This window comes from Oryx dammah, unplaced genomic scaffold, assembly GCF_014754425.2.
Source record: "Oryx dammah isolate SB20612 unplaced genomic scaffold, SCBI_Odam_1.1 HiC_scaffold_2, whole genome shotgun sequence".
In the NCBI taxonomy this organism is placed as follows: Eukaryota; Metazoa; Chordata; class Mammalia; order Artiodactyla; family Bovidae; genus Oryx; species Oryx dammah.
In genome coordinates, this window is record NW_024070186.1 from 5,777,835 (window position 1) to 5,804,178 (window position 26,344).

Here is a 26,344-nt window from a genome sequence, read left to right on the forward strand (position 1 = left end):
GGGAAGTTCTTTGGTGATTCAACCTGTGAGAAAGCCCTTTGGGAAAAGGCCTAGCCTCCATTTCAGACTCTGTTCTTTTTTCAGCTACTTTCTACAAGCCTCTGCTTTCTCATGTTCAAAATTGGACAAGTAACCTGCTTTGGAAAGGGATGTGGGAATTCAGTGAGAGAGCCTTCCACATCATAAACTTCCAGAGAATGTTACCTGTCGTTTTTTATTAAGTGGCCAGTATATGTCTTGTTATAGACTCTATGTCCCCTTCTCCTACCTTGGGAGGATGTGTATTGGGAGATTTTTTTCAGATTAGGGTGCTAATTAGGCTGTTACACAGGCTAGCCAGACAGAACAGGAAGTTCGAAGAGAGAAATTCACACGAGTTGTAGCCATCCCATCACACGGATGATTCTATGGCCACACAGCGGGGACAGTTCGGTTGAAATACTCTTAACTAACAGCCCAAACACAAGTTAGACGGTGGTGATGAGCAGAGGAAGCTACTTCATGCACACAGAGAGGTGTGGTCTGTGGCCGGTAGGTTAGGACCTCATCCCTCAGGGAGGACAAGTCTAACCTGTGGGCCCCCCTCCAGCCTCCCGGGAGCGCAACAAGCCAGCATTGAGGAGCGCACGTGTCCGAGCCGCATCGTTATCGTCAAACCTCTGTCTGTTCCTTTGACAGGGAAGAAGAGGCTGGCCAGGGCCCCCTGGAACTCCCGGCTCCAGAAGGAAGACAGTAAGGACCCACACAGACAAAGTGGCCCGCTCTGGAGGAGCCTGAACTGGGGTGATGCAATGGCTGGTGGCGGGGCGGTTCCCCGGGACTTACTACCCTGGGGAAAACTGACTCAGGGCGGAGCTGGCAAAGGACGCAGGAAGGGCCCTGAAGCCAAGGCCAGACGGTGCTGGCTGCAAGGGAAATTACCACATCGGAGGAAAGCGCTGCCCAAGGAGAACGCAAGAGTAGCCAACTAGGGGAAGAGTAGTCAAAGTCTGGCCTGCTCACTAGGCCCACTGAGGTTTGCAGTCCAAGGCTCCATTCCTCTGCCAAGTTTTATGACTGCTTAGAAAATTCAGTCCTGATGCGAGTCCTCTGGTCTCCTTTCCATTTTCTCTGACTCGCAAAGAAGAGGAATGTATTCCAAGATATAAAAATACTTTCTTGGATGAACTACAATATATGGTTCTGTGAACTTCTCCTCAGAAAACAGAATGCATCATGAATGCAATATATTAAACTAGTTTTTATTTGTGCTAAATTTTTAAATGTTATAAATACATATTTTACTGAGATATACTTGATAGATAATATTAGTTTCAGATGTACAACATAATGATTCCATGTATGTATATATTACAAGATGGTCACCATTCAGCTAGTAAGTCTAGTTAACATCCATCACCACACATAGTTATGATTCTTTTTTTTCTTGTGATGAAAACTTTTTAAGATTTACTCTGTTGTTGGGTAGTTGCTATGTTGTGTCCAATTCTTCTATGATCCCATGGACTGTAGCCCACCAGACTCCTCTGTCCATGGGATTTCCCAGGCAAGAATACTGAAGGAAAAAAAAAAAATACTGAAGAGGGTTACCATTTCCCTCTCCAGGGGATCTTCCTAACCCAGGGATTAAACCCGTGTCTCCTGCACTGACAGGCGGATTCTTTACCACTTAGCCACCAGGGAAGCCCTTCTACTCTCTTAGCAACTTTTAAATATACAATATAGTATTATTGGGCTTCCCTAGTGGCTCAGCAATAAAGAGTCTGCCTGCCAGTGCGGGAGACACAGGTTCAATTCCTGCGTCAGGAAGATTCCCTGGAGAAGGAAACAGCAACCCACTCCAGTATCCTTGCCTGGGAAATCCCGTGGAGAGAGGAGCCTGGTGGGCTATGGTCCATGGGGTCGTGAAAGAATCGGACACAACGCAGCAACTACACAACGACATACTATCATTGACGACAGTTATCATGTGAAGTGAAGTGAAAGTTGTTCAGTCGTGTCCGACTAACGACAGTTATCATGTGAAGTGAAGTGAAAGTTGTTCAGTCGTGTCCGACTCTTTGCGACCCCATGGACTAGCCCATGGAATTTTCCAGGCCAGAATACTGCAGTGGGTAGCCTTTCGCTTCTCCAGGGGATCTTCCCAACCAGGGGTTGAACCCAGGTCTCCCACACTGCAGGCAGATTCTTTACCAGCTGAGCCACCAGGGAAGCCCAAGAATACTGGAGTGGGTAGCCTATCCCTTCTCCAGGGGATCTTCCCAACCCAGGAATAGAACTGGGGTCTCCTGCATGGCAGACAAATTCTTTACCAGCTAAGCTATTGTGCTATACATTAAATCCCATGACTTATTTATTTTCTAAGTGGAAGTTTATGCCTTTTGATTTCCTCTACCCATTTCACACCACCCCCCACTCCTCATTTCTGTTCTCTGTATCTATGAGTTTAGCTGGTTGGTTTATTCATTTTGTTAAGATTCCACATATAAGTGAGATCATAGGGTATTGGTCTTTTTCTGATTTATTTCACTTAGTGTAATTTCTTCAGGACTCCCCTGTAGCTCAGATGGTAAAGAATCCTCCTGCAATGCAGGAGACCCGGGTTTGATCCCTGGGTTGGGAAGATCCCCTGGAGAAGGGAATGGCTATGTACTCCAGCATTCTTGCCTGGAGAATCCCATGGAGAGAGGAGCCTGGTGGGCTACAGTCCATGGGGTTGCGAAGAGTCAGTCATGGCTGAGCAAGTAACAGTAGTGCCTTCAAGGTCCATCCCTGTTGTCACAAGTGGCAAGAGTTCCTTCTTTTTCGTGACTGAATAATATTCCACTCTGTGTGTGTGTGTGTGTGTGTGTGTGTGTGTATAGCACACGTGGTGGGTATATCTTTTTGAGTTTGTGTTTTTGTTTCCTTTTGATAAATACCCAGAAGTGGGATTTCTGGATAATATGGTATTTCTATATTTAAGTTTTTTGAGGATACTCTGTACTGCTAAAGAGATTATATATAATATATGCCTATAAAAACATATCTGAGAGTAAAATTAGGTCACTTGCTTATGAAACCTTTTGGGATCTTTGTTGTTATTTTTTTCAATAAGTATTTTTTAAAAGAGTTTCTATGCTTGACTTCTTGGAAGAGAATTGACATTATAAAATAAAATCTTTATCCATTAAGAAAATATAACTTTAATAAAATATACTTAAATGCCTGCATTGGGTTCTGAACCCAGTGTCTCTTCTTATGGTGCAACGTTTTCTTTTCATTCTTTATTTAGTTATCCAGCCTTTTCCAACTTCCTTCATCCTGCCCTTCCCACTACACATAGTGATAGATGTTAACTAGATTTATTAGCTGAATGATGGTCTTCTTGCAATATATACATATATGGAATCATTACATTGTACATCTGAAACTAATACTATTTTAACGTTTTAAATTTGAGGACAAATAAAAACTAGTTTAACACATTGCATTATTATGCATTGTATTTTCTGAGCAGAAGCTCATAAAACCAGCTATTATACTCCAACAGGAAAATATTTTTATATGTTGGAACATACTTTTCTTCTTTGTAGGACAGAGAAAAATAAGAACAGGGATTATGCTTAAAACCTGCAGAATTTAATTGTTGGGAAAGCCCTTTCTAATGCATCTAAAGTTTTTAAAAAGTACATTTGCTATTTATTTGACTTTCTAAAAGGGTGTAGCCAGTTTACATACCCCAGGAAAGTATTTTGAACTTAAAGAATATCATCCAAAAAATCCTGGCATGGGAGATGAACTTTTCTTACATTATAGAGGCTATAATCTCTCTGGAGGATAAGGCAATATCACCACATATTAGCTAAACCACACAACTCCTGATAAATATGGCCCCTTCTTGAGTTATAGATTCAGCAGTGTCATTCAGGAGTAAAAGCAGAATTCCACCTAAAGATGGTAAAGTCAAGGGATTTTTTTAATACTACTCCACTTCTATGCAACTCACCAAAAACAATAAAAAAAAAAACTTAAAATGAATTAACAAAATATGACCACAACTTCAAGCCACACATGATGACAGATACTGGCCAACTATTTTATTTTTTAGAGGTTTTACTTTATTTTGTGGAAATACAGTCGATTGTTGTATTAACTTCTGCTGTACAGCAAAGTGATTCAGTTATATGTATATGTATATAGATGTATATTCCTTTTCGTATTCCTTTCCATTAGGTTTTATTACAGGATATTGAACATAGTTCCCTGTGCTATAAAATAGGATCTTGTTTTCTACCCATTCTCTATATAATAGTTTGCATCTGCTAATCCCAAACTCCCAGCCCACCCCTCCCCCAGGTGCCCTCCCCCTTGGCAATCATGAGTCTGTTCTCTATGTCTGTGAGTCTGTTTCATAGATAGATTCATTTGTCTCCAAGATTAGGTTCCCATATAAATGATATCATATGGTACTTGCCTTTCTTTTTCTGACTTACCTCACTTAGTATGATAATCTCTAGTCTATCCATGTTGCTGCAAATGGCATTATTTCAGTCTTTTCTGTGGCTAATATTCCACTGTATATATGTACCACATCTTTTTCTGTTCATCTGTCAATAGACATTCAGGTCCCTTGCATGTCTTGGCTATTATCAGTAGTGCTACAATGAACACTGGGGTACATATGCTTTTGAATTTATAGTTTCGTCTAAATCTATGCCCAGGAGTGGGATTGCTGGATCATCTGGCGACTCGATTTTCAGTTTTTTGAGGAACCTCCGTGTTGTTCTCCATAGTAGCTGCATCAGTTTATATTCTCACTAACAGTGCAGGAGGGTTTCCTACTCTCCACAGCATTTGTTATTTGTAGACTCTTTAATCGTGGCCATTCTGACTGGTGTGAAGTGGTTGTTGTTGAGTCACTCAGTCGTGTCTGACTCTGCAGCCACATGGAATGCAGCACACCGGACTTCCCTGTCCTTCACCATCTCCCAGAGCTTACTCAAACTCATGTCCATTGAGTCAGTGATGCCATCCAACCATCTCATCCTCTGTCGTCCCCTTCTCCTCCGCCTTCATTCTTTCCCAGCATCAGGGACTTTTCCAATGAGTCAGTTCTTTGCATCAGGTGGCCAAAGCTTCAGCATCAGTCCTTCTAATGAATATTCAGGACTGATTTCCTTCAAGGTTGACTGGTTTGATCTCCTTGCAGTCCAAGGGACTCTGAAGAGTCTTCTCAACACCATAGTTCAGAAGCATCAATTCTTTGGCATTTAGCCTTCTTTGTGGTCCAATTCTCACATCCATATGTGACTACTGGAAAAACCATAGCTTTGACTATGTGGACCTTTGTCAACAAAGTAATGTCTCTACTTTTTAATACACTGTCTTGTGGTCATAACTTTTCTTCCAAGGAGCAATCATCTTTTAATCTCATGGCTGCAGTCACCATCTGCAGTGATTTTGGAGCCCAAGAAAATAGAGTCTGTCATTGTTTCCATTGTTTCCCCATCTATTTGCCATGAAGTGATGGGACCAGATGCCATGATCCTAGCTTTTTGAATGTTGAGTTTTAAGCCAGCTTTTTCACTCTCCTGTTTCACCTTCCTCAAGACACTCTTTAGTTCCTCTTCACTTTCTGTCATAAGGGTGGTGTCATCTGCGTTTCTCAGGTTATTGATATTTCTCCCAGCATTCTTGATTCCAGCTTGTGCTTCATCCAGCCCAGCATTTCATATGATGTACTCTGCATGTAAGTTAAATAAGCAGGGTGACAATATGCAGCCTTGACACATTCCTTCCCCAATTTGGAACCAGTCCATTGTTCCATGTCCCGTTCTAAGTGTTTCTTCTTTTTTTAAAAAAATATTTATTTATTTATTATTTTACTTTACAATTCTGTATTGGTTTTGCCATACATTGACATGACTGCATACAGATTTCTCAAGAGGCAGGTAAGATGCTCTGGTATGTCCATCTCTTTAAGAATTTTCTACCGTTTGTTGCGATCCACACAGTCAAAAGCTTCAGTGCAGTCAGTGAAGCAAAAGTAGATGTTTTTCTGGAACTCCCTTGCTCTTTCTATGATCTAACAATGTGAAGTGTACCTCATTATAATTTCAATTTGCATTTCGGTAGTAAATAGTGATGTTGAACATCTTTTCTTGTGCCTGTTGGCCATCTGTTTTTCTTCTTTGGAGAAATGTCTATTAAGTCATTTTTCAATTGGGAGAAACCCATATTTCTGTCTTCCCCTTTCTTATGGCATCTGATATATTCTGCCTTGTAAATATTTGTAGTATTCATCTCCTCCCCACTAACCCAAGGGGTGAGGACCTTCTGAGGTCAAGAACTCTATGTCACCTTTATGATACTACAGTTCCCATCCTATATACTTTGTGGATAGTAGATGTTGGATAGATATTTTTCTGAATGAAACTGCTGTGAATTGAACCAGAAAAGATAAACCCTTGTGTGAAAGGAGTAGAGAAAACTGCTCTTCATCCCTCTGATATGGACATTTTGACAGTCATCATTTGGTGTTAAAGAAATAGGCCTCTAATCATATCCCAGACACATAGTCTCTTTCCTAAATAACAAGAGATTTTCACTGAAACATAATTAGAAGAATTTAAAAATTTCAAGACCAGCCTCACATATTCTGCAAAATACTAAAAATTATTGAATTGTATGCTTTAAGAGTGTGTGTTCGATATGTGAATTCTATCTCAATAAATAAATTATAAAAAAAAAAAGAAAGAAATCTGACTTGACTATCTCAAATAAGTTTCCATTACAAAAATGTCTGATTTTACAAATCCTGGATATCAGTCATGCTATAATCTGAGTTAGACAATAAAATGTCTTTATCTCTTGATTCCCAGATTTATGAAATATTGATCTAGAAATACTCAGATTTTCACATTATATATGAGAGTAGCAGGAAAATTCCATTTAGTCTAGCCATTTTTTCTGATCAAGTATTTTGTTAACATACTAAATTAAGTAATCTTGAGTGCTTAAGTTGATCTTTCATTTTTGACAGATAAGCATATCTGAATTCTTGAAGGGGAAGAGGGATAAACTTAGTTCTGCTATCATTCACTTCTGAAGTCAATCTATAATAATATTGATGAATTATCCGAGTGTTTCCTCTGGCTTCCTGCCTTTTGGCCATTTCTACACTTAATTGCTGGCTTACTTGGTAGCACTCTGGAAAAGTGAAAAATACAATTTGAGTCAGCCAATTTTGGTGCTTATGCTAAGTTCTAGTAGTAATTTAGTAGAGGATGAATTACTGACCCAATCTGTTCCAACAAGTATGTATAGATTTACATTGTCTATGGCTTTATTCATCTATTGACCTAGGATAGAAATTCAGAGTTGGCAATATTTTGCTTTCATGGTGCAGTCAGTAATTTAAAGCAATATGTGGTAACTTTTTGTTTTAGTGTCAATTCCCCAAGGGGTCTGTTATTAATTTCAGTTAAACTTTAAAAATAATTTTTCAGGGTTAATGATATCTACTTTTTCCCCTATTGTAGGCAGCTCATGGCCAGAGGGGACATACAGGCCCACAGGTACAGAGATCTTTTTTTTATTTTTTATTTTTTTATTTTCTAAAATTCCAATGATAAACAATGTGTGTCCAGTCAAGGAGCCTGAACAAAGCCTTTGGAAAGTCTAAATTTATTTTGCTTTTTGATAATATTGGTTGTGGAATCAAATTTGGGAAAACTTTTAGGCTATAACTTAAAGAACTCAAATCTTTAGAGACAATTAAATATGGGCATTTTGATTTAAAAAAACTCTAAATATTAAAGATAAGAAACAATACTTGGCCCAATTAGTATTAAATTTAACTTTGTTTGGATTTCAAATACAAACTCTAGTAATTCAGGTTGTTTTCAGAAAAATAACCTACAATTTTATGCCTAGCTGTACTGTGAGTGATTATAAGACATTCCAGATAGACAAAGACCAAGAATTTACTATCCACAGATGCTACACACACACCCCTTTCTTTCAAATTTTTGTTCAGTTAACTCTGAAACCTTATTCATAATTTGCATAAACCCCTTTTAACCAAGAGAGCACAATAAAACCTTAATACAAATTGGATAATCTGAATGTTTTGTTCAAAAGTTGACCATACCAGCTGTCATATCATGTCCCCTTTGTACATGTTGGTGATATATTATACATGAACTTACAATATTTATAAAAGAGTAGGGATTTAGAGTTTTACAAAATTGAAGAATCACACATCCTCAGATTGAAAATATGATAAGGATAAATAATAAATCCATTCACAATCACATCATGGTAAAACTCTAGCATGTTAAGGAAACCTCGCAAACACTACCAGAGAGAAAACACATTTTTACCCATGAAAGGAATAACCAATTAGAATTGCAGCAGGCTTCTGCTCAACATAATACTTGCCAAAAACAACAAAGTAATGTTTTCCAAGTGCAGAAGAAAAATAACCTACAATTTTATACCTAGCTATACTATGAGTGATTATAAGACATTTCCAGGTAGACAAAGACTAAGAATTTACTATCCACAGATGCTACACACACACCCACATACACACCTACTTTTCAAGGTTAGATTGCAACAAAATGGATAGCAAATCCCACCCCCCCACCCAAAAAAAATAGCATGAAGTGAATGAGATGAGATTGGGGAGAGAAAGTGTTGAGAAATTTCCTCTTTATTGTTTCTAGGAAAAGGCACCAGTGAGGGACGGTTAATCTCATCTAACTGTGTAACCACTGAGACATAAATGTCGGCTATCCAATTGTCTAAATTAAATATTTTAATCTTATTTGAAATTCTTATCTGTGACACAGTACAAAGGCAATGTGAACGGAATGCTCAACTTTTGATCCCTAGATATTTAAATATTTGAATATAAATATAATGTAAGATAGATGCATGGAGATCTTTTAAAAAAATGTGAAGTGAATTGTGAGTTTTTTTTAGTTCAACACCCAAGTTTGGTACAGTATATAACCAGTGTTACAAGCAAAGAAGGGAGTGTGTATGTGTTTGTGTGTGCATGTATGTACACACACATGAGGTGTATGAAGAATGAAAGTAACTACACCAACATACTAAGCTGCGGTTATCTCCCCTTGATGAGATGATAGAAGATTTTTGTTTCCCTTCTTGTATTTACATTTATTTTGCAAAGATCCTGCATTGCCATTATGATTGAAAAAGTATTTAGAAACTTGCACATAAAGAAGACAAAGTTTCTCAGAAAATAATGTTAACAGTTTGATTCTCCCTCCCCGTAGGGGAAACCAGGCCTCCCAGGTCCAGATGGACTTGCAGGGTCACTGGGGCTTAAGGGCCCTCAGGTACGTAACAAGACTAATCAGGCTATGAGAACAGAAGGAAGAATCTGACCCTTATAGAATACAACCTCCTTGCAGAAGTACAGATGTTTCAAGTGTTTTCAGAGTAATGAAGTTAAGGAAGCAACACTGTCTTGACTTGTACAGCGTTTGTACATGTTGGTGATATACATGAACTTACAATATTTATAAAGAGTTTTTCCCAGTCAGGAGGTGAAAAGGAAATGAAGTCTGGGCAGAAGTCCCTGCACAATGGTCCAGGCTGACTAGTGAATCCTAGGGAGACCTTGAGCCAAATAAAATGCTGGGCCTCAAAACTGGGAATTTTGGTCAATTTAGCTGTGTAACTGGATGCCTGTAATGTAGAAAAACTGGCTCTCCCCTAGCAAAGAATACAGCTGAGGTCTTCAGTGGGGGTGATGTATAGTCATCTTTCTAGCTCACTTCTCTAGGGAGCTGCCTCAAGCACTTTTTCCTTTGCAAAGAACAAGCCATGGTTGGCTCTTAACACTGGTTACATGAGGGGTAAGGAAACATGCCAGAAAGAGCAAAATGTAGCCTAAAGCAATCATGAGAAGGGAAGGGAAGTCCTCAGAAATGCTGAACAAAGGTCAGGAATAAGAAAGTTAAAATATTTTTTTCTCTCTAAACTTTTACTTTTGAAATCTTGAGAAGTAAATTTAATCTTTGGCAAATACAGGACAGCAATGATCCTGCAGGTTTTCAAGGTTGTAATCTATGTAGCTAACAAAATTTAAAAAGGAAGTAACTTTTATATGTTGTCAGCTTACTGCATGGAAGTTGGGCAATATATCCTTAAACATCAGAGGAGAAAGTTAATCCACATTTCAGAGCAGTAAACAGTCTACCCCTTAGACCTCTTACTGCTTTCTAGCTTTTGTTTGTCTTACTTGGCAGCTGAGAAATGTTCACTTTTCTTACCTTCAAGTGAGAAATATTTGCCACTGGGATTGTAGGGAATCATTTCAATAGATTGGCTGGCTTTATTTCATGCTAAACAAGTAATACTACATCTCCTCATCCATTTTATAGGCAGTTGCTTTTTTATGACATAATTTAAAATGAGATGCAAAAGCCAAACACGGTATGAAGATTTCTCTGCATAACATATGGGATCCAAAATTAATAGAAAACATAATACTCCAGATGTACAATTATCTAAATCTTGTCTTACAGTGTGCTAAGTCTTATTTATGACGAATCTGTAGTGTGGTTATTAAATAGAAAATCCACTTAATTATTCCAGTTTCAGATTTACATAAGTAAAAATTACTTTTAAACTAACAGATACATGAACTTTAGTACAAAGATCCTTTAGAATAATTATAAGGCAATACTGGAAAATTGAGCTGTTCAGTGTTTCTTCACTTTAACTAAAAATGCCAAGCCATTTAGACACTAGATTGGATCCTTATGCCTTGGAGAGAAGGAGAATTCGACTGATCAAGACAGAACCAAAGGCATGAATGGAGTTTTCTTTTCAATTTCTGTCCACATTACTGACTTAGCATTTCCATTTTTAATATTTAAGTTAATGTTCTCTTTTTGGGAGAAAATAATGTTAATTCTCTATATGTAGGGTCCAAGAGGAGAAGCTGGTATGAAAGGAGAAAAAGGAAGTCTGGGAAGTAAAGGTCCCCAGGTATGTAATGAGAGACAGTGACTGCATCTGGCTCTGATCTTGGCTTGCATGTGGATGTCCTTGTGGTTGCCTCTCCTCAGACGGAGTTATCTACTGCCTGTGAACCAGCAAAATGTATGAGGTTTGACCTTGGCGCTCAATATGGTGGCCGCATCATGTTCTGGTCACTACCTTGCAGAGTGGGTGTCATTATGTCAGACACAGAGGCGAAAGATGACAGCTCAGCCATTACTGTGACCTTGAGAATTCCTTCTTTATGTAAATCAGGTCACATGACTCACTAATCGCAGTCCTCAGAGGCTTACCCTTGCACTCAGAATACAAACTACTTCAGTGGTCCTCAGCTAACCACACATAAAAATCTCCTGGGAGGACTGTAAAACACCCTCTCCAGACCACTTAAATCCAAATTCTCCTCAGGTGGTTCTAACATATACACCCAGTATTGGAAGTGACTGTCCAGCATAAACACTTCTTCACCCTCAAGACAGTGAACAAACATAAAGAACTTAAACTGCAGATTCTGGTTGAGCAGCTGTGAGATGGGGCTTGAGATGCTACGTTTCCAACAAGCTCCTAGGTGATGCCAATGCTGCTGGTCCCTAGACCACACTTTGAGTAGTAAGTCTCCTACCTGCTATCATAGACTATATTTTCTTAGCTTAGCTATTTCTGAAATGGGCAAATTTAATCCATATGACCATTATATCTACTACTGTGGGCAAGAATGCCTTAGAAGAAATGGAGTAGCCATCATAGTCAACAACGGAGTCTGAAATGCAATTCAGTTCAGTTCAGTTCAGTTGCTCAGTTGTATCTGACTCTTTGCGACCCCATCAATCGCAGCACGCCAGGCCCCCCTGTCCATCACCAACGCCTGGAGTTCACTCAGACTCGCGTCCATCGTGTCAGTGATGCCATCCAGCCATCTCATCCTCAGTCGTCCCCTTCTCCTCCTGCCCTCAATCCCTCCCAGCATCAGAGTCTTTTCCAATGAGTCAACTCTTTGCATGAGGTGGCCAAAGTACTGGAGTTTCAGCTTTAGCATCATTCCTTCCAAAGAAATCCCAGGGCTGATCTCCTTCAGAATGCAGTACTTGAATGCAATCTCAAAAATGACAGAATGATCTCTGTTCCTTTCCAAAGCAAAACACTCAGCATCACAGTGATCCAAGTCTATGTCCCAACCACCAATGCCCAAGAAGCTGAAGCTGAATGGTTCTGAGGAGATCTGCAAGACCTTCCAGAACTAACCCCCCAAAAGATGTTCTTTTCATCATAGAGGGCTTGAATGCAAAAGTAGGAAGTCAAGAGATACCTGGAGTAACAGGCAAGCTTGGCCTTGGAGTATAGAATGAAGCAGAGCAAAGGCTAACAGAGTTTTGCCAAGAAAATGCACTGGTCATAGCAAACACCCTCTTCCAACAACACAAGAGACAACTCTACACATCAACATCACCAAATGCTAAGTACCAAAATCAGACAAATTACATTCTTTCCAGCCAAAGATGGAGAAGCTCTATACAGTCAGCAAAAATAAGACCAGGAACTGACTGTGGCTCAGATCATGAACTCCATGTTGCAAATTCACGCTTAAATTGAAGAAAGTGGGGAAAACCCCTAGGCCATTCAGTACGACCTAAGTCAAATCCCTTAGGATTATACAGTGGAAGTGATGAGTAGATTCAAGGGATTAGATCTGATAGCCAGTGTGCCTGAAGAACTATGGAAGGAGGTTTGTAACATTGTTTAGGAGGCAGTGATCAAAACCATCCCCAAGAAGAAGAAATGCAAAAAGTCAAAATGGTTGCCTGAGGAGGGCTTACAAATAGCTGAGAAAAGAAGACAAGCAAAAGGCAAAGGCGAAAAGGAAAGATACATCTATTTGAATGCAGAATTCCAAAGAATAGCAAGGAGAGATAAGAAAGCCTTCCTGTGATCAATGCAAGGAAACAGAGGAAAACAACAGAATGGGAAAGACTAGAGATCTCTTCAAGAAAATTAGAGATACCAAGGGAACATTTCATGCAAAGATGGGCTCAATAAAGGACAGAAACAGAATGGACCTAACAGAAACAGAAGATATTAAGAAGAGGTGGCAAGAATACACAGAAGAACTGTACAAAAAAAATCTTCATGACCCAGATAATCACGATGATGTGATCATTCACCTAGAGCCAGACATCATGGAATGTGAAGTCAAGTGGGCCTTAGAAAGCATCACTACAGACAAAGCTAGTGGAGGTGATGGAATTCCAGTTGAGCTATTTCAAATCCTGAAAGATGATTCTGTGAAAGTGTTGCACTCAATATGCCAGCAAGTTTGGAAAACTCAGCAGTGGCCACAGGACTGGAAAAGGTCAGTTTTCATTCCAATCCCAAAGAAAGACATTGTCAAAGAATGTTCAAACTACCACACAATTGTGCTGATCTCACATACTAGCAAAGTAATGTTCAAAATTCTCCAAGTGAGACTTCAACAGTGTGTGAACTGAGAATTTCCAGATGTTCAAGCTGGATTTAGAAAAGGCAGCGGAACCAGAGATCAAATTGCTAGCATCTATTGGATCATAGATAAAGCAAGAGAGTTCCAGAAAAACATCTACTTCTGCTTCATTGATTACATTAATGCCTTTGTGTGTATCACAAAAAACTGGAAAATTCTTCAAGAGATGGGAATACCAGACCACCTTACCTGCCTCCTGAGAAATCTGTAGGTCAAGAAGCAACAGTTAGAACCAGACATGGAAATATAGACTGGTTCCAAGTTGGGAAAGGAGTACATCAAGGCTGTATATTGTCACTCTGCTTATTTAACTTATATACAGAGTACATCATGTGAAATTCTGGGCTGGATGAAGCACAAGCTGGAATCAAGATTGCCGGAAGAAATATCAATAACCTCAGATATGCAGATGACACCACCCTTATGGCAGAAAGTGAAGAGGAAGTAAAGAGCAACTTAATGAACATGAAAGAGGAGAGTGAAAAAATTGGCTTAAAATTCAGCATTCAGAAAACTGAGATCATGGCATCCGGTCCCATCACTTCATGGCAGATAAATGGGGAAACAATGGAAACAGTGACAGACTTTATTTTCTTGGGCTCCAAAATCACCGCAGATGGTGACTGCAGCCATGAAATTAAAAGACACTTGCTTCTTGGAAGAAAAGCTATGACCAACCTAGATAGCATATTAAAAAGCAGAGACATTACTTTGACGGCAAAGGTCCATATAGTCAAAGTTATGGTTTTTCCAGTAGTCATGTATGGATGTGAGAGTTGGACTATAAAGAAGGCTGAGTGCAGAAGAACTGATGCTTTTGAACTGCGCTGTTGGAGAAGACTCTTGATAGTCCCTTGGGCTGCAAGGAGATCTAACCAGTCCATCCTAAAGGAAATCAACCCTGAATATTCATTGGAAGCACTGAAGCTGAAGCTGAAACTCCAATACCTTGGCCACCTGATGGGAAGAACTGACTCATTGGAAAAGACCCTGATTCTGGGAAAGACTGAAGCCAGGAGGAGAAGGGGATGACAAAGGATGAGATATTTGGCTGGCATCACCGACTTGATGGACATGAGTTTGAGCAAGCTTCAGGAGTTGGTGATGGACAGGGAAGCCTGGCATGCTGCAGTCCATGGGGTTGCAAAAAGCTGGACATGACTGAGCGACTGAACTGAACTGGACTAGCTCTTTGTCTTTCCTTCTAAAGTGGAAGCTCTGGGAGAGCTAGGACCTTGTCCCAGAGCCCAGACCTTGTCCCTGCCCCACAACAGAATGAATGCATATTTGTATAATGAATCAACTATTAAATGAATGAATGATTCTCAGTGGGGACTTGTGCTCAGGGCTCACATGAGGATAAAGCAAATCCATTACTTCGTGTCCATTAGTTAAACTGGGCAGTGGTCCAACATTTAAGTGGATATGTTCATCTTCAAAAATTTTAAGAACCTCTTTGCGTGAATGTGTATCTAATGACACAATATTTAAAAGCATATTAATTACTGTTCATAATGATATTTGTTCCTAATTTTGATGAATGTGCCCCTTCGAAAAGCATGAAAACCTTAAAATTTCATGTAGAACGAAACTAATGAAAAGTAACTCTTTTGCATTCACATCCTTGAATCTAAAAAAGCTTGCTGGCACCACAAATTGGGATTTTAAAATAACAGTAAGTGCCAAAGGAAATATATATATGTGGCGATTATATCATCTGTTTATGTGAAATATTGAGAGGTAGATTGGTTGAAATCCAGAGCTTGATAATTCCCTTGCTCTAGAATCCAAAATTTTATCCAAGAGGCTATTACTCAAATAAGGTATTTCATTTGCCATGTAGCATACTTCTACTGGGTGCCCCTTAACCTCGCCTTGGCAGGACTGGCCATATCATAAATCATACAGCCTCTTGGCATTGCCAGTTAGTCAAAAGGCACCACCTCCCTCTAGCTGAGCTCTTCTGTTTATCTGCCTGGAAAGTATGGTTCCTTTCTTTCTTTGCTTTTCTTAAAACACCCTTGTCAACACGGTGAAAACACCATTTCAAAATGTATAAAATTTTCTATGCTTAGGATGTGATGAACTGGATCTCAAAATTATTGCTTTCAGAGGAAAACCACGGGAGACAAACAATCCAATAACAAGAGAAAGTTATTCTTTATTGGCTCTATAAATCCACCGACACGGGCTTCACAATGTTTTACAGCACAAGGACCAGCGTCTCAAATGGAAGTACATGAGTGTTTTCTAACTGCAGTCTTTTGAAGCTTTTCTTAGGATATACAGTTAGAAAAAGGGATGTGATTTTTGTTGATTGTGTCCTGCGGACTTAATTTATGCACTGTTGAAGCATTCTGCATAAATCAAACAAGCTAATGCAGTCAGGAATATGTGATAAAAGAAATACAGTCCATAGCATAATGAAAAAGAAGAAAGAACTTTGAAAGGAATGGCATATGCTTTTGTACCTTCCTTTGTTCCCTTCTTGTTTGGTTTACTTTTAAGCCCTTTGCTAATGTAACCAATGCCTAGAAAAGAAATGGAAAATAGATGCAAAATACTAATTCCAGTTAGAACTGGCACTATTCCTTGAATACTTAGACTTATTAGTGAGATAATCACTAGCATCATATGAAATATCGAGGAAGGTTGAGATTATCCAGTGCAAATTTGGAATACAAAATGTAATTTCTACTGTAGCTTTTACAAAGCCTAGCATAGTAGTCAAGGGCACAGAGTCTGGAGCCAAGCTGCCTGGGTTAGATCACCAGACTCGTACCTTCTTAGTTGTGTAGCCTTGGGTAATTTATTTAACCTCTCTGTGCCTCAACTTTCCCAGATGCAAAATGAGAATAGTAATAATAGCTATTATAATTATATAATGATAATAGTTATAATACCACATTGGATTGTTGTGAAAGTTAAATGGTTTAATATATATAGGAATTTAGAATGATGCCTGCATTACAATAAGCATCATATAAATGTTTGTTACTACCATATTGTATCAACATTATCCACAGGTACATTCTATACCCAAGGCACGCTAATGCCCATCCAAGCAAGGCCGTAATAGTAGTACCTCTATGTCAGTACATAATCTGTCTCGCAATGGTTGAATTTCACCAGTCTGTGTAATCTAGGTCAGATCATCGACCATTTCTTTCACTCACTTGATGAACAAGCACTGACACACACTTCCCGTGGGTCAGGCCCGATAGTGAAATAAAGGCTGAGATAAACACAGACCCTAGCCTCAGATGCTCCCAATCTCATAGAGGAAACTCGTGCAAACACATCGTTGAGAGGTGACATGCTGAATGTTAAAATAGAATTATACCCAGGGGATGGAGCGGCGGGAGAGAGGGTGGAGTTTAAGGAGGACAGTGGCTTAGCTCTTATAGGATAAGGTGGTGTTTTCCAGGTGACGGAGGGAGAGGCAGGCATGGGAAAGGAACCATGTTGTACAAGGAGAGATCAAGGTGAATCTGGGAAGCCATAAATGGTTCGATGTGGATGGAGTGTGGGGTATACCAAGAAAGATCAGAATACAAAGAGTGTAGGGTGTACCAAGAAAGATCAGAATACAGAAGAGTGTAGGGTATACCAAGAAAGATCAGCAGCTGAGCGCGGGGGCCATCTCCTAGACTAGAACTGTCCAGGTGAGCATCTTCTCACGTGTCTCAGCGTTTGTTCTTACATTAACCCTCCCCTTGCTGGTCTCTTGATTTTCATTTTCTCAGACTTAGCTCATATCTGGCTCTTCCAGAAGTTGAGAATTTTATCTCCTTGAGGTATTCCATCCCGGCCTGATATCTGCTGGTTGTGAGTGTAGAAAGAATTTTACCCCCATAAAAATAGTGAGACGGATTTCTTTTCAGTGTGGAAAGGACCCACGTCTTCTGCCCCTGCCTGTCATAGCCTGTCCAAAGTCAACATGTTCTTGGCAGCGTCCCAACCATTTATCCCAAACTCCTAGTGGAACCCTTTCTGATAAGATGCTACCTAAGACATTAAAAAAAGAAAAAACAACATTTAAGCTCTAAGCATCTCCTTTCTATCCTCACTTAAGCAGTTGTGATTGCCAAAGACTCTCTGTCAGAGTTGGAGGTTAGATCTCTCTAACCTGTTAGATCGCCCATGTTGGAGGTTAGATCTGCCCCAGCCTCCTGCATCAAGTTTGGAGATTCACGTTTTTAAAACTCCAATCTCAGATGGTACATATACAGTCAGAGTTTTGAAATCCTATCTAAAACATGGGCCTCAGGGTGGCTGGGAGTTCAGTCTCTAGAGACAGATTGAGTTCAGTTCCCATCTCATCCTCTTATTAACTGAGTGATTTGGGGTTAAATGCTTTGAGAATCTGTTTTTAACTGGCAAAATGGTGTTAGAAACATGTATCTCACTGTACTGTTGTAAGGACTGAATACGTCTATATATAAATATCCTGAAGGGAATGGCTACCCACTCCAGTATTCTTGCCTAGAGAATTCCATGGACAGAAGAGCCTGGAGGGGTACAGTCCATGGAGCCGCAAAGAATATATTCATCTCAGTACAATGCCTTGCCCAAAATAAATGCTCAATAAAAGTCCAAGCTTACAGCAAACCCGATGGAGATTTGACCTCTAACCAATGTCCTTTCCTTTTCAGTTCAGTTTAGTTCTCTCAGTCGTGTCCAACTCTTTGCAACCCCATGGACTTCAGCACAACAAACTTCCTTGTCCAGCACCAGCTCTCAGAGCTTGCTCCAACTCATGTCCAGTGGCCTGATGCTCCGGGCGCCTCTTTATTCTCCACAGCTGCTCTTCATCTCGGATCGAGTCAGCTTTTTGACTCAATATCTTGGGAGTCACAGGGAATTTTCCTTCTTGCCTTTAGAAACATGTCCCTTTTACAATCAGCAGTATTTGATTAGGTGAGATTTCTGGGTACCAATCCAATGAAGCTTGAGCCCCACTCAAGCAGTCACAGACCCCAGTGTGTGTGATCTGGCCCAGGAAATAGCATCAGGTTTTCTGGTGTTCTCATTACAAATCTGTCCATTTCCACCCATCCATCCATCCATTCATCCATCCAAGAAATCTTTTACTTTGAATGACTTTCAAACAGGATAATCTCCCATTGTGCTTGTGTGTGCTTATAGGGACTATACCTGAGTAGCTCTGAGAAGTCTGCTTTGTCTCATAGAGCTCTTTATGTCTAGGGGAAACACACAAAAAATGAGCTCTTAAAAAAGACTTCCAAAATATCCCTATTGTCAAGGAAAAATAAAAATTCTACTTTAGAAGTATGTTTCATGTACATGTGAAATACATACAAATTTCATATGGAAAACCAACAAGGGAAGCACATTATTTCATCCCTCTTGGGGACCATTCTTGGATAAGTGGATGGATGGATAGAGGCATGGATGGGTGGACCAATTGGGTCTACATACAATACTAAGTTCCAGAAATACAAAGTCAGTAAGACATGTCCCTTCCTTCAAGGAGTGTCCAGGCTGGCATCTAGTGGAGGAGAGAAATAAATGAACAACTACATACAGAGTAGAAGAATCTGTGGGACAGTTATGAGGTCCAATTCATCCAGGGGATTCAGATCTTCCTGAAAAAGTGATGCTAAAAATAAGATTTTTCAGGAAAGGAAGATTGTACCTCTCCCTAGACAGAAAATGGAACAGCTAAAGTAACAACTTGCCCAAGTGTGGAGCCATAAGACAAGAAGAGTTTGAGAACTTCACGTGGTTTGACGAGCATGACCCTAGAGTGACGGATGAATGCACAAGTGTGCAGTAGTCACATTTGGAGGAATTTCAAACGTCAATAAAGACCTTCAGCTTTACTGTGAAACCTACTTAGAATTCAGAATGTCAGACAAAGTGAGAGCGTCGTCAGCCTGACATTTTAAATCAAAAGGGAGAAAGAAAGGAGAATGGATTAGAGCAAGGCCAGGCTACATTTAGGGAAGCTGGGAATTGGGGCGAGAATTCAAGAAGGACCTGAAAGTAGGTGATGGCCTTGGGAATGGAAGCGAGATGGACAGAGAAATGAAATAGAATCTGTAGGACTTGTGGCTGAATGGCTTTGAAAGATGATCTGGAGGGAGGGGTCTAGGATGGTTCTTAGGCTTCTGACCTGGGTTTCAAGGGAAGTCAGCCTGGCACCATTCCTTATGAAAAGGACTGAGCGTGACTGGTGGTGAATATAACTATCTCTGGTGATCAATTTTTATGAAATATCCAACTGTTAGTTGCTGAGTTGTTCCCAACTCTTTGCAACCCCATGGACTGCAGCCCACCAGGGATCCCCCATCCATGGGATTTTCCAGGCAAGAATACTGGATTAACAGAAATACCCAATAGGCATCTTAATAGATGAATCTGCTGGCCAGTTGAGTGGTTTGGACCAGAATCATATATTTAGGATCATTTTATGGAAGTGGTTTGTGAATCTATGGGGCTGTCCCTCAGGAATAGCAGATGAAGTAAAAAAATAAGGTCAGAGGAGCCCTGGGTACATGGAGATTTATGAGGCCAATAGACAGGGAGTCTTCAGTGGTTACTGAGAAGGAACCAGAGAGGAGACAGGAAAACCATGGTAACTGGGTGTTACAAACGTTAATGGAAAAGCTTCAAAGAACACAGTATTAAATTCGAATAAGATAACATTATAAAGTCAACTGGATTGAACACACAGGTCATGGGAATTCCGTGCAGCAATGGAAGTAAAAGTTAGAAGGGAAAGGAATAAGAGCCATAGAGGGTGAAGAAATTGAGACTCTCCCTGTTTTGGGGTTGTAGGAAAATTATTATTGTCTTCCCTAGAAATGAATTCGTTGTTCAGCAGTCTTTCCTATTAGGAAATTTTTTATGTCCATCTTATCAAATCTTTAATTTTTTAAATAATGAAAAGTTAATGTTAGTTTTTTCATCTTGAACAAAATTAACTTAGTATCATGCTTATTACACAGATTTGGTTTGTTTATTTTTAAATTATAGTAGCCATGGCAAAAAAAAAATGGGAAAATGACTTCAATTCACTGGTGTTTGGATTATTTACAAGTACCTGTAAACAGTTTAACCAAAAGAGATTTCTGTTGCCATATGTTTGGAAATCCCGAAGTTCAATCTCAAGTGTCAATAACATAGGAAGGCAGTTGGGCTGCTTGGGATCTTTGAACGTTTCGCTCTAAAGCTGGTCCAACAATGTATGCTTTCTCCACACCCGCTCCAGCCTTTATTGTTTGGGGACTTTTTGATGGCAGTCATTCTGACCGGCGTGAGGTGATACCCCATTATGGTTTTGATTTGCATTTCCTTAATAAGAAGTGATGTTGAACATCTTTTCATGTGTTTGTCAGCCATCTGTATGTCTTCTTTGGAGAATGTCTGTTCAGTCCTTTGGCCCACTCTGAGTGGGTTGTTCATTTTTCTGGTATTGAGCCGCATGAGCTGCTTGTATATTTTGGAGATTAGTCCTTTGTCAGTTCCTGCATTTGCTGTCATTTTCTCTTTTCACCTTAACAACTAGATGTTGTTCACCTAGTTTCCTTCATTGTGCAAAAGTTTCTAAGTTTAACTAGATCCCATTTGTTTATTTTTGGATTTTTTTCCATTACACTGGGAGGTGGATCATAAAGGATCTTGCTGTGATTTATGTCAGAGGGTGTTCTGCCTATGTTTTCCTCTAAGAGTTTTATAGTTTCTGGTCTTACATTTAGATCTTTAATCCATTTTGAGTTTATTTTTGTGTAAGATGTTAGAAAGTGTTCTAGCTTCATCCTTTTACACATGGTTGACCAGTTTTCCCAGCACCATTTGTTAAAGAGATTTTCTTTTTCTCCACTATATATTTCTCTTACACTGTTGGTGGGAATGCAAACTAGCACAGCCACTATGGAGAACAGTGTGGAGCTTCCTTAAAAAAACTGGAAAGAGAACTGCCATATGACCCAGCAATTCCTCTGCTGGGCATACACACGGAGGAAACCAGAATTGAAAGAGACATGAGTACCCCAATGCTCATTGTTTACGATAGCTAGGACATGGAAGCAACCTAGATGTCCATCAGCAGACGAATGGGTAAGCAAGTTGTGGTACATATACACAATGGACTATCACTCACCTATAAAAAAGAACACATTTGAGTCAGTTCTAATGAGGTGGATGAAACTGGAGCCTATTATACAGAGTGAGGTAATTCAGAAAGAAAAAAACAAATACAGTATATTAATGCCTATATATGGAATTTAGAGCAATAGTAATGATGATCCTATATGCAAGGCAGCAAAAGAGACACAGATGCAAAGAACAGACTTTTGGACTCAGTGGGAGAAGGCGAGGATGGGATGATTTGAGAGAATAGCACTGAAGCATGTATATTACCATATGTAAAACAGATGAGCAGGGCAAATTCAATGCATGAAGCAGGGCGCTCAAAGCCGGTGCACTGGGACAACCCTGAGGGATGGTGTGGGGTGGGAGGGGGGAGGGGGTTCAGGACGGGGCACATGTGCACCCATGGGTGATTCATGCCAATGCATGGCAAAAACCACAATATTATAAAGTAATTATCCTCCAATTAAAATAAATAAATTAATTAAAAAAAAAGAAAGCATGCATGCTTTCTAGAATACTGGAGAGACTTCTATCACATCAAATAGATTCTCCATATTGACACAGAGTATGCTTATTGGTTTGTTTTGCTATTATGTTTGTCAATAAAATCTTAAAACTTTATTTATGTAGATCTTTTATATTTCTTGTTAAATTTATCCTGAGTATTTTGCAGTTTTTTTTTCTCTTCTTGGTAAATGGAAATTTATTTAGGTTTACTCTTCTGATTTATCTAAGAGAAAAAAAATGTCAGAATGTTTATCTTGTACCACCTGAACATGTCTTATGAGTGTTAATTATATTTAGTAAAGTTTCTTGAGTTTTCTATCATACTAATCATATTATTTGCAAACAAAGATAAGTTTACCTTAACAACAACAACACACTTTTTCGGAACGAGGAAGAATACAGTTCTAGGCGAATGTCATCTGGAATGCCTTCTTCAAATGTTAGACATTTTGACAACTTCTGCTCTAAGCGCAAAACACTGAGAACCCAAAATCTCTTTGGAAGAGAAGACTCCCGGGAAACACAGTCATTTAGGCAACATCTGGTCTGAATTACTTTATTAATTTTCTTTTATTTACTGGTCTTCATTTGACAGTTGTGGTACTTTTTTCCAGAGCGGGAGTCAATAAAGCTGTAACTCTTTCTCCATCTGTGGTTCATTTTCCTCTTAGAAGAGATACAGAGGGTTTCAAGGAAAGTTGCTTTATGTTCTGCTATATTTGCAATCCTTCTTTTATTTCAGGGGCTTCCAGGACCAGCAGGAGAGGCAGGGAGTCAAGGCCGTTTGGGAAGCCAAGGAAATAAAGTAGGTCTCATTCTTTATACCCATGAAAGCTGAAGTTTTCTTCTCAAGGGAAATGTGTCTGGTTACATTAGCCAAAGCCCTTTCAACACAGAAGAGAACATATCTCATTGCCCCTCTACCCTGGCTTGATTCTTAGACAGCCAGCAACATCTAAGGACGTGGGTGTGGACCCAGATGAGGTCAGGGAATCCAGCTCAGCCGCAGCTCATGAGGGGCTCCACCCAATCTGAGAATCTCGGGGAAGGGGGACTCTTCTAGGACAGCCCTTCCTGCTTTCTCCACTCCCACCCCTTCCTTCTCTTCTTTCATTTCTACCCTCCATTCATACGAACATTTGCTGAGTACCTTTAAAGACAAAGTCACTGTGCTGGCCCTCAGCTGGACTGACGTCAGCTCCGAAGGGGCAGAGGTCTTTGTTTTGCTCACTGATGCATCCCTAGAGCTCTGAATAGTACCTGGCATGTCATAAGTGCTTCGAAAATATCTGTTGAATGAAAGAATTTCTGGGTTGAATAGAATCAACCCCACAAAATTGAGAGAATGTTCAAGACAAGAGTCTATGATGGGGCTTCTCTGGTGGTTCAGAGGTGAAGAATAATCCACCTGCCAATGTGGGAGACACGGGTTCCACCCCTGACCCAGGGACAGCCTACACACCACAGAGCAACCAAGCCCGAGCACTGCGACTACTGATCCTGTGCTCTAGAGCCCAGGAGCTGCACTCCTGAGACCCCACGCCCAGAGCCCGTGCTTCACAGGGAGAGGAGCCGCTGCAGCGAGCAGCCTGTGCGCGGCAGCTAGAGAATCGCCAGGGTAGCCAAGAAGACCCAGCACAGCCAAAAGTAGAGAAATAAAATTATAAGAGCAAGAACCTATGGCATAGGGATAGGAGACTGAACTAGACATTTAAACACAGTGTTCATAGAAGTATTTCCAGACTGGAAAAAGAGGCATCAGAAGGATACAGATTTTGAGCAGACTTTGGAAGATAAGTAGTGTTTGGCAAGGAGTGAGAAAGGGCAGGGAAATTTACTGACAAAATATTGAAGAAATAAATGTTGGAGAAATAAATGTTGAAGAAATAACATTTCTTCAACAAATACTGAAGAACTAAATCAAGGAAAACACAGGACTGGAAAAACGCCACAAGCAGGTGTTTGGGGGTGACAATTCTCCTGGGGATCACAGGGCAGGAACGTCTGTGCTGACCGACTAGGCAGCCAGTACAGTGTTGTTTACAGGTTGTGATCAGCACGTGTGAACACAGTCAGGTTTGGAAGCTTCTAAACAGGCAACTCGGTGTGGGAATATTTTGAAGATGGAGAGATTGTAAGCTAGGAGGAGTGCTGGCCCCTCACAGGCTCCAAGACAAACGTGAGTGGGTGACCTAACAGGGTGGGGCCAGGAGGGACCCACAAAGGGCCTACGGAGCTCTCCCAGGAGCAGACTGAGACACAGAGGACAGGCTGGGTGACTCTGGGCCCCCAACTTGAGTGGGAACCCCATCCCAGAAGTGGGAAAGGCAGAGGGGGCAAAGGGGTGAGGGAAACCCCTTGGTCTGCGGGTGGAGCAGAGAGTCTGATTGAAGATGCAGGTTTCAGATTCACTGGAACTTAAAAAAGGCTCTTGGTGATGACTCTGTAAGAAGGGTAAGAGGAGGCAGAAAAGGAATCATTGGAAAGGAGGGGAAAGAAGCACATTGGATGCTGAGAAGGAGAGTCTTGGAGAAGCTGGGAGCCTCCGCTGGCATCAAGTAGGGAAGGAGGAAAGGACTAGAGAAGCCACCACTTCTGGCGGCCAAGATGCATCAAAGAATAGATTCCAATGCAGCAGTTGGCCAGCTGCATAGGACTAAACAGTGTGTATGGGATGGAGATCTCAGTAAGGCAGACATGATGGAGCGACGGAAGAGACCAAGACAGAGGTAGACAGAGACGGAGGGGCCTAGAGTGGATGTAGGTAAGAGTGTAGGGATGTGCAAGGAGGTAGATAGCAGCAGGGTAGTTGTGCCAAAGGATATCACTGTTAGTAAGAGAGATTTCTGAAAGGGAGGGGCAAGAATTTGGGAGGCAAGTGCCCTCAGTGCCAACCCAAACCCTTTGGGAACCTCAAGATGGATCGAGTTCTCCAAGTCTGAGATGAGCCCCAGACACTTACTCCTGTCTTATCCCATTAAGCTCAGGTTCCCAGGGGAGCAACAACCCACCAGTCTATCCCAGGCCCGGTGTCTGGCTGTAGCCAGTAACAAAGTGATCTTGAACAAGCCTTATGGTTTCCTTTATCTCCCTATCTTCAAGCAGATGGCCTCACTTCAGTGTGAGTGAGAATCAGCAGAGAAGCTTATTTATAAAGGCATGTCCCTGGGCTCCACCACCAGAGGACCCAGGAATTTCCTTTGGCATCTGGACCCTAGGTATACAGGAGGCAGCTGGCTTCCAGAGCGCACTTTGGGGGCCACTGCCCTGGAAAGAAGTCTGCAAGGCAGGGCGTCTTCTGCCACCCTTCCATGGAGCCCAGGTCTCTGTATCCCTCCAGGGATCAGTGTTGGTGGACATTTGCCCATTTGGACCCTCACATGTACTGTGTGGTCTTTCTAATCTTAACAATGAGTTAACCACTCCTTCAGTGTGGGCTGCGCACACTTCCACTCTCTTGGAAAGGGAAAGGAGAATAACGAGACAGTGGAGAAACTTAGCCAAGCCTTCCTCAGCCAGATGGCCAAGGTCAATAGTGTCCGCCACGTTGATAGGATAGACTGCTGATGTGAGAAGGACCCTTCACTTTCTCTCACTATGGGTCTTTTCTCCCCAAACTCATAAAACATAGCATAATCATGATGAAAACATCAAACTCCAGTTGAGGGACATTCTGCAAAATATGTGATCAGTACTCCTCAAAACTGTCAAGATCATCAGAAACCAGAAAATCAGATAAGCCGTCCCCATCCAGAGGAACCTACAGAGACATGGGATCCTGGGACTGGAAAAGGAGATTTGGTGGTAAAAACTAAGGGAATATGAATAAAGTATGGACTTGGGGCTGCCCTAGTAGCTCAATTGGTAAAGAATCTGCCTGCAATGCAGGATACCCAGGTTCGATCCCTGGGTCAGGAAAATCCCCTGGAGAAGGGAATGGCAACCCACCCCAGACTTCTTGCCTGGAGAATCTGACAGAGGAGCCTGGCCGGCTACAGTCCATGGAATTGCAGAGTCAGACATGACTGTGCAATGAAATTTCCTTTCCTTTTAGTTAATAAGAATGATTTAATAGCCATGGGTTTGTTGTGACAAATATTCCCAATGAATATAACTAATGTGAAGTTAACAATAGGTGAGGCTAGATGTGGTGTGTATAGGAACCCTTTATACTGCCTTCACAACATTGCTGTAAATTTA

At 40.7% G+C, this 26,344-nt stretch overlaps 1 protein-coding gene across 1 annotated transcript in view; it reads left to right on the forward strand.

The window, feature by feature from the left end:
• The window catches only part of COL6A6 (collagen type VI alpha 6 chain), a 119,409-nt gene that overhangs the window by 48,723 nt on the left and 44,342 nt on the right, over nt 1–26,344 (forward strand). Inside the window, exons 19-23 of the mRNA XM_040263812.1 lie at nt 679–732; nt 7,524–7,559; nt 9,288–9,350; nt 10,948–11,010; nt 22,887–22,949. Of these exons, the coding sequence (XP_040119746.1) occupies nt 679–732; nt 7,524–7,559; nt 9,288–9,350; nt 10,948–11,010; nt 22,887–22,949 (279 nt within the window). The remainder of the gene's footprint in view (nt 1–678; nt 733–7,523; nt 7,560–9,287; nt 9,351–10,947; nt 11,011–22,886; nt 22,950–26,344) is intronic.